A 15,702-nucleotide genomic window follows, 5' to 3' on the forward strand; every position below is an offset into this window, starting at 1 on the left:
TTTTCCTTTTCAATAGGTGTTCTGTGGGACAGAGAATGGAAGTAATTTTTCATTTACCTCACTGATAAACCCACAGATATCATATGCCAGGAAGAAGAGACTAATTGTGATGGTTGTTCTGCGATAAATTCTGTCATTTTGCAGTTTAGCAAACACTGGGTGAAGATGTGAATAAGTCTGTTATGGCTGTTGACGTCTTCTATACAATGATAAACTGTTGGACCAGCCTGTCCCACTAGTATGGTCTCATTCTTGGCTAACTATTAAATGCTTTTTAAAGAATGGCGGACATCATGCATTTAGTTGCCAGGTGTGCTATCTCCATTGACCATTGAGACTATACACCAGTGTGAAAAACCTGAGAGGACATGGTTGGGATTATTTTCCACATGAAACAATTTCGTCAGTTAGGATTAAAGCTCGGTTATGAATGTCACCTTCACGATACACACCAATACTCTGCAATTTTCTTTTTCACTGACATCGATCTACGGGCATGCTATTGTGAAATCAATGCAAGTGGATTATTTAAGCATGTCATGTCCATGTAACTAGGACTCCTACTCCTAGCTTATTATTTACGCTTTCGTCAATGACACGACTGCTAGCGCTAAAGCTAGTGCTAGTGCTATGGGGATTTTTTCTATCATTCCACATCCCAGCGATCAATGTCGTTTCTAGCGTCAGCTGGTAATTATTCATTCGGATCAGATCATATGATCAAAACACTCTATCTTAATGAGACATACCTCCAAGATACAGCAAATCAAACGATCACTTCTTTGAAAATTACCACACCACAGCACATGCCTTGACAAAATAGGAAGCGGAAGTGGAGCCATGACATGCGCGCATAACGACGACCTCTGACCTCACAGATGTAAACAATAGCACGTGTTTCTAAGGCGTGATGTCGTTCGGCAGAGACGGGTATGATAAAGCGAAAGCAAGAGCTTCAAAACGTTTGGGGACATGGGCAGAAGATGCTAGAAATGACAAGGGAACTGGAATTGAACGTTTATTGGCAGGATATCCAAACATTTTGCGTAGAATACAATTCGACAAATGTCCAAACGTGAGTAATATTTATAACAGACACATGCCCGTCGTTCAGAAACGTCAAGAGATGGCACGGAGTGATGTCGCACCACATCCAAAGAATATTGTCAGCGCCTCAGCTGAAATTGTTTCTCGTCAACCAGCAACGGAACGGAAGAAAACCATCTCAGAGAGCAGTCTTTGTGAGAGTCGCGTTGACAGTAGAAAAAGTCGAAATGGTCGCGCGTCTCATGCTTCAGTTGAAAGTCCGTACAGGTTATGTGTTCTAAGCTCAAGGGACCGAAATACCGAATCAAGACTGCGCGCGTCTGAACTCTCCAATTATACCCAACCAACAGACAACGACCATGATGTGTTGAAAAACATCGATGAAGTAGAAACGTGTGAGCTTGTTGACAGCAAACAAACTGTGTCCTTTGAAAGCCCAACGTGCACAGGAAGGAATGATTCTATCAAGACACCGACGGTAAACAGATACTTCTGTTGTTCGCTTTCAGTAATCCTTTAGACATCGTTTGTAAATAATCGAGGCTGGACCAGACAGTCCAGTGACTGACGTTATGACCATGACCGTTATGACCATGTCAAGAATGCTATGAATGCTACGTTCATCAAGTCAGTTTAATGTATGTAGTTGCTAATAAAATCAAGTATGTGGCATGTACTATGCATGAAATGTATAATGTATTGAAGGAATATGTTTCATTTGCTGCTAGGTTCTATGATGAAACAAAAGTGGAGGTCGATATCAAGATTCTCCTAACTTTCGATTTAACATGTGCAATGACAGAGAAATGTACACTCAGCGTCATTATGAAGGGACATGCTGATTTTAGAGATAAGACGTCACAATTTCATCTTCCATCACAGCAGTTTAGTTATATCTGGGAAGAACCATTTAATTGACTTTTACGTCTCATGTATAGCACATTCATGGACTAAGTCATGGTTTATGTTGTTTTAAATACCACTTATTCTTTTTAACAGTTGTACAAAAGCATCGAAATTGTGTGACATAAGCATAATCAACATGTTTTTTCAGCTGTTCATCACACTTGACTTAATGACGCTGAGACTACATAAAGTCACGATAGTATAGATTCCTTTTTAAACGGATCAGGGACTCCCAAATGGATCAAGCTCGGTGACTTCATTGATTTCGTATAATCGAACCGTGAAGATCCGGGTTAGAATTGATCTTTAGTAACCCATGTTTGTCTTTAGATTTGACTAACGGAATCCGGTGGTCAGGTTCGCTGACATGGTTGACATATGTCGTCATTGCGTAGATCGATGCTCATACTATTGATCACTGAATTGTCTGACCCAGGCTCGATTATCTACAGACCGCCGCCATATAGCTAGAATATTGCTAAGTGAGGCGTAAAACTAAACTCACTCACTCACTCACTCACAATATCTTTCACTGCATAGATCGATTACTGACAGTCCGCCGCCATGTAGTCGGACAACTGAAGAGTTAAACGAACCAACAAACAAGGCATGATAACGGCTTGCTGGTATTAAGAAGTTCTGTATCAATATCTGACGGTATCTGAACCAGAAGCAATTCGTGAATTTTCAGATTTATACAGAATGATGAAGGCTCTTCTTGACTACCTTGTCTCAATGATATATGTTCCCAGAATCGCCGGAGAAGTACGCTGTCTCAAGCCCTGACCAAGACTATAACAATACTAGCTCCGTCGCCCTGTGTCTCTGCCACATCAGTTCCCTCTGATTCCGTCGCCCAAAGCCAGGAAACGGTGAAGTCATCTGGTGACAAGCCCAGGCTGGTGCAGTTCTTCAAGAAGGTTTACAACATCGTCCTTCTGTTTCGTTGCACGAGTCGCCAGCTGGCAGGTCAGGTACGGAAGGATGACCAAGTGTTTAGAGTGATTGGGAGGGACGGCAGAGCCATTAGCTTTGACTTCCGCGAGTTCTGCACCAGCTCTAAGAACTATGGGGGATTGACGAAGAGAGCTCGAGAGGCCCTCGCACACAAATCAGGCCAAAGAAGTCCAGGGGATATCAAATGTTTGTTGGTGAGTTGAGGTACCGATGCCATATAACCGGTGGATACAATTTGTCTTTCTGTCATTTACATACAATTAACAATGTAGGAAGATATGACAAGAGTAACGTCTGTGGGAAGAGAATGGGTATTTTTGTGCTATTGCGTTGTAGCACAGCCGTGCACAATTGAAGACATATGATACTTACCGGTAATATTACAAATACGAGGGGTGTCCCCAAAGTGGTCGGCCTCACCTATAGAGTTATAAAAATGCAACCATGTTTATGTGTTATTTTTCTCCATATTATCTGTCAAGCTGAAACACAGTGTTTTTCCATGTTCCAGTCTCACGATCCCTGTTATATTTGACTTATATCTTGGTACCCCCAATAAACGCAAAATCGGCAATACATGCAATCAAAAGGACATAACTTATTGTAATGTTTTCACTTATTTTTGCATGATGCCAAGAGTTCAAACGAAATACTGAATGGTCATACAAGTGTCAGCTGTCAGTATACTGTAAACAGTGCCAACTTTAAAAAAGGCTCGTCTAAATATATATCAAGCAATCAAAATCTTTGAATTGTGATTATGACGTGATGTCATCCATACTATGCTGAACATATTTCACATCATATTTTCCTAGCGCATGCCATCCTCCAAGAGGCTCTGTTTTTCACTTTCTGTTCTGCAATGTTACACCCCAATGCGTTGTGATGACAAATATCTCGTTAACCACATTAACCACATATGTGAAATTCTGGATATGCCTTAGCTAATGATTCCTTCAAAATGAAATGGAAGCATTTCTAACATTGGACATCGAGAATGCAGTGAGACCGACCACTTTTGGGACACCCCTCGTACATTTACTATTCGATATGTGTAGTAATCCTTTGTCCGTAGAATGGGCATTTGTAGCTGGCATCAGATCTACAAGTGTTTTCAGTAAATACTTATGTTTCTCCTCGTCGTGATTCTATACTTGTGTCCTTGACCGGTCAGGCTGCGACCTTTCGCACAAAATCACTCTAAAACCGCACTGCGATTGTTCACATAGCGATTCGGGTTCCCGATCATAATGAGGATTCTTGAATTATAATCATGATCCCTGCCTCCCTACCCCTGACATATGCTCTGCTACCCAGGAGGTGATTAAACGACTGCCTGTATTCGCCAAGTACTCAACGGATGTGAAGGAATCACTGGCTGACCGTCTCCATTACGAGCAGGTTGGGGCCGGGAGAGTGGTTATAAAGCAAGGCCACGACGGGACCAATGTCTACTTCGTCGTGTCGGGGTCGCTGGGGTGTAGGCTGGCGGAGAAGGACCCACGGACAGGTATTTATGGAGTATACTTGTCGTATAGAGATACTGAAAGAGTGCCCATTGTTACCCATTTGCTGATGGTCAAAGGAATAATTGTTTGACGATAGTTATAATGAGATTGTACACGTAACACACTGAAAGACTGATTTTGGACACTGGACATTAGAAAGCATCATGATGTGTGGTCGACGGCCAACGAATGCAGGAGGCAGCAAGTAGCTGCGAATGGTCGATAGTGTCGGGCAACCATGCTGATGCCGATCATTCCGAAGTCCAGCGCCATGATCTATAATACCAGTCCACCCGATTTTGTCGCAAAACATTTATTTACTGACATGGTTGCTGTAAATGCGGTTACATGACACAGCTGAACTGTTGCACTTCTTGAACTCAACAAATTCTTTCTTTGCATAGGTAGCGAATTGGTGACCTATCTTCCCGATATTAAGGCAGGCGCTACCTTTGGCGAGCTGGCCTTTGTCAGAGAAGTTAAAAGAAGCGCCACAGTTATCTGTCACAGTATGTTTTATTGTATGGTACTCACGCAGTCATCTGGGAAGATTCACTTTATGTAAAGCATGTCTGGGTGTACAAGTAAAACATAAAGCTCATGGTTATGACCCCAAAATATGAATAGCACCTTCAAGCGCCGAATATTTCTGATCAGTGAACACTTCATGAATCTGGAGAATCTTAAAGGGGATTGGGTGGTAATGATCTATGTCTTTGTGTCCAGACACTTTGGATCGCTGTTTCAGCCGTCGTTTACCTACGCAGAACCTGCAAGTGTAAATCAAAACACGATGTCATCATAGAATGTTCTCTTTACACTGTTCTCTTGTGCATCAAAGACCCCGAGGGTGTGTTACGTTAGGGTCCTAGACCCCAATCCCCAAAGTTTTGGGGACCTGTCATAAATCTAGTTTGTCATAGGTTTACGAGTGTCGTAGCTGTAGGAATCATTTGCCCTTTGATTCTCCGATGAAAAAGGTCGTGGAACATTTTCTTTAACGGAACCCCAAACACCATGACTGATTCCCTACCCTCTCAATCACATCTCCACAGCTGACTGCGAGCTTCTGATGTTGAGCAAGTCAGACTTCAACGATGTTGTGAGGGTTGCGTGGGAACAGCAGCGACGGGAGAGACTCGACTTTCTGCATGGATCTAAGTACTTCCGGTCCTGGACGGAAGCTGAGCTGGGGGCCGTGGCAGACGTATCCAGTATCATGGACTACAAGGATAATGATGTAAGATTCCAACACGCTTGCGATAGTTGATGACTTCTGGAGTTTGTCGATACCGGCGTAATTATTGTTTTGATCAAATAAGAAAAAGAGAAGAGGTATCCTTTTGGTTTAATGAGAATGAGGAACCAGAAAAATGACTTAGGTTACTCACTCAATATTGACTTATTCAAACGCTTTATTTAGAGTAAAATAATGTCAGAATGGTGTTTGATAACCATATTTTGTTTGTTGGTTTGCAATTCACATCCCTCGTGTTCCACATTTTCAGATCATCCTTGGCAACGTCAAAGGCGTATCACCCCAAATCTATTTCCTCATGTCTGGCAAGTGCCGCGTAATCAAGCAAGTCCCTCTTGTGCGTCTCAAATCCCCTCACAAACCATCAACTCTGGTGTTGCCGAACAAGACGTCACAGAAGGAGTTCTTGAACAAAAACTACGGTCGAGCTTACAGGGTCCATTCACTGAACCCTCGTTACCTCACCATCACGAGGCTGCACGAGGGGGACTACATGGGAGCTGGTGAGCGAGTGAGCGTTGTTGTGGGTTGATTATTGAGTGTTATAACGTTATCAAGTATTACAGTTATAAATTACACTGCCGCATATTAGTTCAGTACCTTGAGAAACAATGCCAGAGAAAGCTTTCCATTCCTGTTAGAAAAGGAATATCATGCCAACGGATCAATTCATGTAAGCGGATCCTGACGCGTCTAAAGGACATAACTCTGAGACAGAGCACTTCCAGGACATGTAGGATAAGTATACATCAAAGATATTGGCATTTAGTTCATGATATTTCTCTCTGGGCATGTGCGTAATTGTTTTCACTTCGTGACACTGTTTCGTCTGATTTGTTTCCAGGAGAAGATCTGGAAAATGTATACATGATAGCTGATGGCAAAGCTAAATGTATATGCATGAACATAGTTCAGTTTGAGATATTTGCCAAAAAACAGCAACTTCGAACCATGGCTCAGAAACGGCAGTGCCTCATTCCTGACAACCAGTCTCTTCATCAGCGGCTGATACTGAACAGGCTGTGGAACAGGTACAAGGAGCAGGTGGTGCTGGAGGTGGTGGGCAAGAAGAAGATCCCAGACAGGGCTACGATGGCCAACGTGCCATGGTCCATCAGGATGGAACCCAGAGCATGGTGACACTCAATGCCGTGTCACAATGGAGCAGATAGAGCCTGGTGATGTATACTGTAATGGAACATTATGAACATTTTAGGTTGTATTATTATACTGGTTTCACGGCATTTTGGTCCATGTTGCAATAGTACTTTGGGACCTTACTGGCTTGTGTTTGCTGGATGGTGAATGCAGAGCATTCTGTCTATAATAGAACAGATCCTAACGGCCGAAATGTTTTTTTCAAACGTTCAAAGAAGGCTCTGTCTCCTGGAATCAGATACTGTTAAAAACAGGAATAATTTGTTCTGAAACTATATGTTTTTCGGGAGAAAATGAGTCATTTCCTGCACTGTATTATAATCTTTCTTCCTGTCACTATGTTGATTAAGCCTTTTCAACTGGTACGATTTTTTGCATTTCAATGAAAGGTGCCTACACAAATAGGAAGCTACATCTAAGACTCTGATATTTGACCGTTTAATTCCAAACATTTATACATGTTTTTGAGTTAGTATGTGTATAGATTTGAAGTTGTGTGCATGGATTTTCAGTTCACTGGCGTGAGTCCTGGGGGTAATGTAAATACACTTACTGTTAGTAATAGTAGACGATATGAAGGAATAAAAAATATATTTCCTCATGTTTCAAACAAACAGGGTGCAGGTGATAGAATGATTTTGTTTTTTATCTGCAGGGAAATTACATCATGCAAATCGTTTTCAAATGGGAATGTCTCAAAACACACATCAATTACCTGTTAAAGATTTAGGAGTATAGAGTTCCTTGCCGGATTTTACAGACACCCTTACATCCCTTCTATCTGTTTTTAGTAGCCTTATCTCTATATCTTATCAGTGCATACTGGCAAGTAAACCAAACTGTCCTCCCAGTACATATATCAGATCAGTGATGATCTTTATTTAAAGACTCTTCTCAACTTCTGAGATGTCTTTGTAGAAGCAGGTTCTATGCATTTTTTTTGAAGTTTCCATTCTGTTTAATTCCCCATTTTATTTTGTTCATTTTGATTCGTTGCTTTCCAACTTTCTGTATGGAAGACACTTAATTATCACACGTAATCATATTTGTTGCATTTAACAACTTTCAGTGGTTTTGTCAAATGCTCAAGTTAGCATGTATCTGTTCAACTTAACATAATTCTCTAACTCATGATTGCCATGGCAGTTCCTAAAGGAGAACATTACCTGAATTCTTTGCAGTTAATGACTACTGTGAAACACAAATTCCTGATGTTGACTCAAGCAGATACATAATATTGTTCATTCTCTTCAGTTATTATATTGCATTCATCTATTTCATTGTCATGTTACCTTTATTGAAGTTTCTAGTTTGTTCTATCAGATCTTCCTCAATGATCTCTTAGATTCCTTCACACAAACCTATGATGTCACTGAGCAAGACTTGGAGACCACGTTTCTTCACAACACTGGTCCCCAAGGGGGTGGTACCTAACTGGCTGTGCTTCATATTGTTTTTAGTACTCATAATAATTGTGTTTCCTCTTGTTCATGCACTTTTTCATTTCCAAAATATTTTGCTTTGAGCAATAATTGTACAAATTCATTTTTATTCACAATGTTTCCTGTGAAATACTTCCATGCTGAGCAAATGATCCAAGCAATAGTTTTGACCAGAATAAAATCCTTGCAGAGGAAAAGATGTTGTGTACTTGAATAACTCAGTGGCTTATAAACACTGTCTTGTCTCGTCTTACAGTCACATTACAGCTGGCAAAAAAAGAAAGGAAAGACATGGATGAATGAAGTTAAAATATGAAAGCAACATAATCTGGGCAAAAACAGAAACAGCAAATGGATGATGCCACTATCTTCAACATTTAACATGTTTTAGTGAATGTTTTCTGTCAACCTCCTCCACTGACAATATGGCTTGTATCAAAGTATAATCCTAAGGGACATTTAGGATGAAGTCCGTGGAAGAATTATCTAATCTGAGAAACTCCTCATGACAGTGGCAGAATTTATCTAGACCTATTTTGAGGCTGATTATCAGTCTGTAATCAGCTTACGTAACTCTTCAGTTCATTGTACCTAATGTTGGTCAGGAGATAGATGCGGATGAATAACCTCAGACAGGAAAACAATTTTCTTCGGACAGTAGAACCCAAGGTACTCAACAAGAAAACAAAGATATTTACACTTTATTCTTCTGCACAAACATTCACTCTCTCACACACACAACTAATCAGCAACTTTAATATATTATTGTCTACAACCGAGAAGCAGATCCCTTGATGCAACAAAAGTTTACCACATGATGTAACACAGATACTGGTGTGCAATTCTTGACTTGTTTTCCTCCATCTTCATCCTAGCTCCAAATACACCTGCCAAGATTCGAAAAACATCACATGGTGAGTGAGTATGTGGACCAGGTAACCCACAACAGTCGACTTCCCATGTGTGCAACTTCACTTAAAACTGCTTTCAATATGTCAGATTTATGATGTGTTTTCTGGAACAGTTCAGTGATACACACTGAATTCATTTACTAACTGTCCATACACCTCCAGCATGTCCATACACCTCCAGGTTGACATTGATAATTGACCAAGTGATATCTGAACCATTGACTAGGTGACAGAGCTGACAGAGGTACAACTGAGACCACTGGGCCGCCCATGCTCCAATTTCATGAGGACAATTTCAAAATAACATTGGTCACAGATCTGAACCACACAGATGAAATTCACTAGCAAGGAACAATCAAAAGTAGACCAATAAACAAATTGCAAACATCCGAGAACACTCGGCAAAGATTTGTTATACAGGTCTAGCTGTGGCAATGCCTTGTCCCAGGAATAAAATGAGAGAAATGCATTCAAAGGGATAGTCTCATAAAGAGTGTATGATCCTCCTGGATCTCTGGTTCCTGATAAACTCCTCCATTTTTTCATGTCCTGTAGCAGGAGGTGGGTAGTAGTGCTTGGGAGGGGCACCTTCCTGTAGTCTAATGAAGATGTTGCAGTAGCGGTAATGGATGATCCCATACCTGGGGCCACGGTGTTTCCGGAGACCCTTCACAGTCTTACCTTTACCGACAAATGATGAGGCTGGAAACATAAACAACCATTCAACAAAGCAATGACCAAAATATATGCCAATGCTGTTTCTTACTGCAGTCTGCAATTTTCTAGCAACATTACATGGGTCCTGTCAGTATTTTAGTCAAAGTTTTAGATTTACACCTTTTTGAAATCCATGAGCAGAGGGATGGTTTGATAAACCAAGGATCACTATCTGTAAGCAAAGTCCACTGCATCACATAAATAAAAACATGCAAACTGAAAGTAAGCTTCTTACCAATCCACAAATTGGACTTGTATTCTACATTGTGGTCTCGTACTGCCATTTCTTGGGCCTCCTCCAACACCTGTCAACAGTGTACAGATAATAATGTCCAAGGTAACATTAAATCTCACAATTTGCCTTGATAAGTAATTATTTATTGCCTGATGAGGTCGTGAAATGTATCAGGCACATTGTAGATAGAACTGGTCCCAATATCATAATCACACTGTATTTGTTTACGAGAGAGAGAGAGTGGGAAAACAGATATACCTGCTGAAAGGCTTCCCTCAAAGTTGACCAGTAATTCTAGGATTGGTCTGTGGAATAATGTCCAGCAGGCTTAATGTTGAATGGCTTATCAGAAGTTATTAGAAAGTCGATGAAACAACCTTTCTAGATCTTCATGTTCATAGGACTGTACCAGAGGAAAATCTGGTTATATTCCTTTTATCTCTGAACTGGCCTCTCACCTCTATGAACTGACACGTTCTCCAGCTGCTGTTACATGCATTCTTGTTTTGTTGTGATACAATGTGAGGCAAGGAAAAATGGGGTATAACATTGTACTTAAGAATACTTCGCTCATATGACGATATACATGCATGTATGTGTGGCTGCTTGTACTAGCCCAGTCTTAAGCTGGTTTTATAGAGCTAACTCACTCAGATACCCTGCTGCAGTTAAGCATGAATATCCAACTCAGACAATATTATACTGATTCTGAGCCGACCAGACTTTGTTGTACCCATTAACGCCGACAACCACCGATGCAGATTGGGGTCGAACCCTTGACTTTCCACTCTCCAGGTGAACACTCTAACCACTAGACCACAGAGGCAGTTGATACACTGTGAAGCAGTCTTACACAACTGTGTCAATATAGGCATAACATAACATGACAACTAAGTGTGTTTAGAAACGTTGAACCATAACCTGTTTCACACTGTCAAGATTAAACAACGAACCTCCTGCATGACTGCAGACCCCTTCCTCTTGTAAAATGACAGCTGTTTCAATGCTTCATCTATTGACATTCCTCGTATCTGAAACATGCAACACATATATGACTAAAGCAAAGTTTCACAAAACAAGGATCAAAACACTATATGTTCACATTACAAGTAAAAGTCTATTAAAATACAAATATATCGTACAAAATGTGCTTCATGCTGTGTATACGTTACATGAAAAGACGAATTCTTTCCAAAATAACTTATGAAGTTGGACTGAAGTACAGTGAATCAACTGGTTCTGTTTTGAATTCACGCACGTTCTCTCCCGTAAAACACTCACCATTACGGCAATGTACCACATCTTTAGAGGACTGTACTTGATTTGAAATCTGGCATGGCATATTTCCTGAAAACATTGAAATAGATAGGTCATTTCATCATGTCTGGTAGTCAGAAATTCAAACATTTGACACTGATAGTGAAAAAGGATAAATTAGAAATGTTGGTTAAATAACAAATTATAAATCCAGAAAATAATGTGTATGGTCGAGGTCCTCCTTAAAAAAATTGACTTGATATTGAAGCCTGTCAGGTTCCCCTACTCTTACTGCCAGGTAATACAAGAAGATCTTGAGGACCTTGTCAGCAAACAAGCTTTGGATATAAACAAACAAGTCAGTTCACCTTGAATGCTTAGTGACATTTTGAAAAATATTTCGTAACTCAGGTGACCGAGAAAGGAAATCTCAGTGTGACACAAAGGGAACCTATTTCCAACTTTGTTTTGCATTGGTTTCATCACGCTATTAAAATATCAGAAGCACTTAAGCTGATAATCAGAGTGACATGGCACCAGAATATATTGAATTCAAATGACTAGGGCTAGTAGACAAGCTAGGAATTTAGTTCTGAGGTTTGGTAGAACTGACCACACCCAAGTCAGCAATGAAACTAAACTATCAATATCACTTCAAGTCTTTTCAGTGGACCATTATTGTTGGAAATCAGAAACCAAATCCACTATCAATTATCAGAGGACTTGTGGTCAACAATAATGATTGAAATATATATTTTTCTAATGTAGTCACAAATTTAAGGGTTTCTCACCTGGTATTTTCTAATTGATGTCTTCTATAACAAATACTGTCATGCAAAGAAATGCATACAAGAAAGACACCGAAATTGTAATTAGACAAAAAAAAGTGGTTAAACGTTTACCATGCACATGGCTTTACAGTGTTGAGCGCATGTTTGTTCATGAATATTTGTCAAATCTAACGGTTAGTTTACTTCATTCATGTGAGATATACTTAAACAACAAAGTTCCAATTAATCTTAAATATGTTTTTTACAATCGATAATCACTTTTAATCAATTCTTCAAATGATTCTCAATGTTTTCGATCATCAAAACACCACTGAGTGTCATCAATGTAAATAATTGTTGTATGCCCAATATCTTTAACAAAGATACAACATACCTAATTAATATGTATATTGTCAGTACAATAAATAGAGCTACTCACTGCTGGCCTGATGTTTTCACCTTCCTTCTGTGGGGGGTACACAATACGGTTATACTTCTCCCACTTCAAAGATTTCATCTTAAAGCCCAAGCTGTTATCAAAGTCTGTGTTCCTGTAAGCTGTGTTGAGGGAATTGCAGGTGTGTATGCAAGACGCATGGTTCAGGGTGGGCATAAATTGCCTGAAATTATTACAAAGAAAATACAGGACAAAGACAGCCACAGCATTCTAATTATCACTTGAAAACACTTTACTCATCTCGAAACAAACCTCTGCATTTGAAGTATAATGCATAGCAAAAACAGTTTACCACAGAAAAGTAAGACATCATAATTCAGTGAGCACAGGCATCTGCTAATTGAAACATGGCAAACAGGAGAACTCAAAGCAGTAAATTTAATGCTCACCGAAACACTGTTTGGTTGCTGGCTCTAAAAAGTCTCAAGCCTAAAACTGAAAGAATATATTATCATTACATCAAGTGTTATCATTATATTTTACTGAACTTGAACAAAGTGAGTGTTTCATGTTGATTCATGCAACACATAGAAACACACAAGGGATGATAATTTCACGAAATTGAAAGAACACACAACTCTCAGCTGTTACCACATCAAGAACACCACATTATCACTGGATTCCAATTTGTATTATAAGCACAACAAACTCATCCTCGATATCTCCAGGATGTACATTCCGATAAGTCTCCACTATACCATGGATGCATCTATGGCTTTATTTCTATCAAACCTTTATCACCTCCCTTGGCTGGCTCCGCATTCTCTCAGTAGCAAATCAGCTAAGCCGCCATTACAACCGAGCTAGCCAGGGTCAACAAAGATAGCGGTCGCAACTGTGATGGTTTGGGGATTAGGGGGAAATCATTCAGACACATTGCTAGGTTCGACAATTCAAAAAATATATGCAAGAACTCCTTCTGCCTCTTTCAGAGAACCTGTGCATGGTTCCTGTTGCCAAGTTTAATTGGTTAGATAATTTGAAAAGCAAAAGTTAGTTGTGATTGGTTTGCTCAACTTCCCACCGTATACACCTGACTGGATAAAAAGCCAGCCAAGGGATGTAATAAATTTGTTGGGTTTAGCTCCAGATGCATCCACAGGATCCAGGGTATAGTGGCGACTTATTGGAATGTACACCCTTGAGATATCAAGGATGCAACAAACTGGGCTCCAGACATGCTAGTTGGAACTTGACTGGCTGAATTTAAACAAATGAACCTTAATGAAACCCTTTGACTTGCAAATTTGTTTAGATGTGTAAATGTTTTAAGTAAAGCCATGAAGTTTAGTAAACAAATATATTTATGTGACACTTTTACAACAATGAAGTTCATTTTATATTCTCAACCATTGTGACAACCCATATTTTTCATATGCGCTGTTATTTTCAGTTGACCAAGGTGACAGTTAAACGTTAATATCTATATTTAAAATGTCAGATAGTTTCAAAGATGTGCTACATCCAAGAAGTTTCTATGCACAAGATACGGACTTCAGTGACCCTATACCACTATATATATCCAAGGACAGCTAAACAAATAAGAAAGTGAATGTGACTTTTCTTGATGCCTGAAATACATAGGATTATCACTAGTATCAGAAACACGAAATTTACACAATGACAACAGCGGTCAAAAGCATGGAATTCGTGTTATCAATGAGTACGTTTTTTGTGTGCAACATCTCACCAATGTAATGGTCGTAACATTTGTTAATCAAGAAAAACTGATGGAATATCAACAATAAAATGTTACATCTTAATATGAACGAGCACTCACATGGCAGACTTATCGACGCCATTTTGATGGCTAGCCTTGCTATACGTAGTGTCGTAAAACAATGTGCTGAACAGTACAGACTTCTGGATGTTATTTGTGGAGCTAACAGAACTACAATGCCTAAAACTCAGTAATGACATATAACGAACGACAAAATGAGCAAAGGATAAATACGTTGTTTTTCTTTATTGTAACGACTTAACATAAATAAGATTGATGAAAACACTATCTTATTTAAAACGAAACTTGAGCCTTTTACTTACACAAAATCAAATTGTCTTGCATAATGCTGGGTAGACATAAGAAATCGAGGCCCCCGAAATCGAGGTGAATGCAACATTTACAAAATAGTGTTTGAGAGGTTAGATATTCTTTAGGTAGAAATAACATTTATAATAATCCGTTTCCAATAACCACTTTTGATAGTACCGCGTACTCCTCACGTCGTACCGGGACTTTTGCTTCGATTCAAACATTTAGAGGGTTGTTTACTTTTTCATGGAAGCATAACACGTTCCATTTACAAAACAAAATGGACAGCTTGGTTCTTCCAGCTTCACCAAACTGGTATTTGAGTCAAATTAGTGATTCAAACCGGGGTGGGCTTTACGTTTTCGGCGCAAGACACGATGTTGCCATTTTTGACATATCCACTGTACCCCGAAGCCCACCTCGGTATATCAGCTCATTTTCTGGACATAAAGATCGGGTGTCATGTGCTAAGCTTGGACAGACACAGAGCCAACTGAATATTTGTTGCAGCTCAGCCGACGATTTGAAAGTGAAACTGTGGGATGTCAATACTCAGGTTGAAATTCAGAGTCACTCCGAACACAAAGTAAGAATAGTAGTTTGTCCTAGGCATATAAGCCTGAAGTATGCTTCTCAATGTATATCAGGTCATCCCTTGTTTTCCGAGAATAACCACATTTGAGGATTTTGTTTTGCAAGTAAGACCTCTTCCCAGGTTTTACTATTCGTTAGTAAAAACTCTTCCCAGTTTGTACCTTTACTGGCTTTAGTGATTATCTTTTCCTAACTCTATATGAACATCAACATTCTTATGATATGTGAGGGTTTGAAATCAATTGAAAAATATCATTGAAGATTAGGTTCAAAGTGCAAATGTATTCCCAAGCAAGACTGGAACTGCAACTTTCAGATTAGTTCAGCTAGCTAAACGTCATGTTCCTGCCAAGGCATACACCGACGTTTAGCGTCCCAGCCCTATTTTATGAGGAGCACTTTCGTATTTGTACATGCTTCTAATGGGCTAAGTTGAAATATTAATGTCCCTTT

At 39.7% G+C, this 15,702-nt stretch overlaps 3 protein-coding genes across 3 annotated transcripts in view; 2 read left to right on the top strand and 1 right to left on the bottom strand.

Annotated features, from left to right (window-relative positions):
* The first annotated feature begins 910 nt into the window (after positions 1 to 910).
* On the top strand, positions 911 to 8,473 carry LOC137272822 (uncharacterized). The gene is made up of 7 exons (XM_067805227.1): positions 911 to 1,525; positions 2,706 to 3,104; positions 4,228 to 4,420; positions 4,823 to 4,927; positions 5,474 to 5,658; positions 5,927 to 6,179; positions 6,521 to 8,473. Exons 1-7 carry the CDS (start codon positions 911 to 913, stop codon positions 6,814 to 6,816), a joined length of 2,046 nt encoding a protein of 681 aa, XP_067661328.1. The 3' UTR covers positions 6,817 to 8,473.
* LOC137272823 (large ribosomal subunit protein uL22m-like) lies at positions 8,367 to 14,462 on the bottom strand. Its single transcript, XM_067805228.1, has 7 exons — positions 14,404 to 14,462; positions 13,013 to 13,058; positions 12,606 to 12,786; positions 11,421 to 11,486; positions 11,093 to 11,170; positions 10,140 to 10,209; positions 8,367 to 9,889 (listed from the first exon to the last, which is right to left on the bottom strand). The coding sequence occupies exons 1-7, from the start codon at positions 14,423 to 14,425 to the stop codon at positions 9,672 to 9,674; spliced, it is 681 nt and encodes a 226-aa protein (XP_067661329.1). The 5' UTR covers positions 14,426 to 14,462; the 3' UTR covers positions 8,367 to 9,671.
* Positions 14,463 to 14,807: 345 nt separating this feature from the next.
* LOC137274208 (gem-associated protein 5-like) overlaps positions 14,808 to 15,702 on the top strand; it is a 183,713-nt gene continuing 182,818 nt past the window's right edge. The window contains exon 1 of the mRNA XM_067807265.1: positions 14,808 to 15,241. Coding sequence (XP_067663366.1) covers positions 14,936 to 15,241 — 306 coding nt within the window. The 5' untranslated portion in view covers positions 14,808 to 14,935. The remainder of the gene's footprint in view (positions 15,242 to 15,702) is intronic.

This window comes from Haliotis asinina, chromosome 2 (assembly GCF_037392515.1).
Source record: "Haliotis asinina isolate JCU_RB_2024 chromosome 2, JCU_Hal_asi_v2, whole genome shotgun sequence".
NCBI classification, from domain to species: domain Eukaryota; kingdom Metazoa; phylum Mollusca; class Gastropoda; order Lepetellida; family Haliotidae; genus Haliotis; species Haliotis asinina.

Bases quoted from the DNA above. Each gene is read 5' to 3' on its own strand.
- LOC137272822 (XM_067805227.1), top strand. From the start codon at position 911: ATGTCGTTCGGCAGAGACGGGTATGATAAAGCGAAAGCAAGAGCTTCA. The intron at 3,105-4,227 runs GTGAGTTGAGGT...TCTGCTACCCAG, and splicing joins GGGATATCAAATGTTTGTTG to GAGGTGATTAAACGACTGCC. The intron at 5,659-5,926 runs GTAAGATTCCAA...CCACATTTTCAG, and splicing joins TGGACTACAAGGATAATGAT to ATCATCCTTGGCAACGTCAA.
- LOC137272823 (XM_067805228.1), bottom strand. From the start codon at position 14,425: ATGGCGTCGATAAGTCTGCCAT. The intron at 13,059-14,403 runs GTGAGTGCTCGT...ATATTCTTTCAG, and splicing joins GGCGTCGATAAGTCTGCCAT to TTTTAGGCTTGAGACTTTTT. The intron at 10,210-11,092 runs GTTCGTTGTTTA...CACTGTTGACAG, and splicing joins GGTCTGCAGTCATGCAGGAG to GTGTTGGAGGAGGCCCAAGA.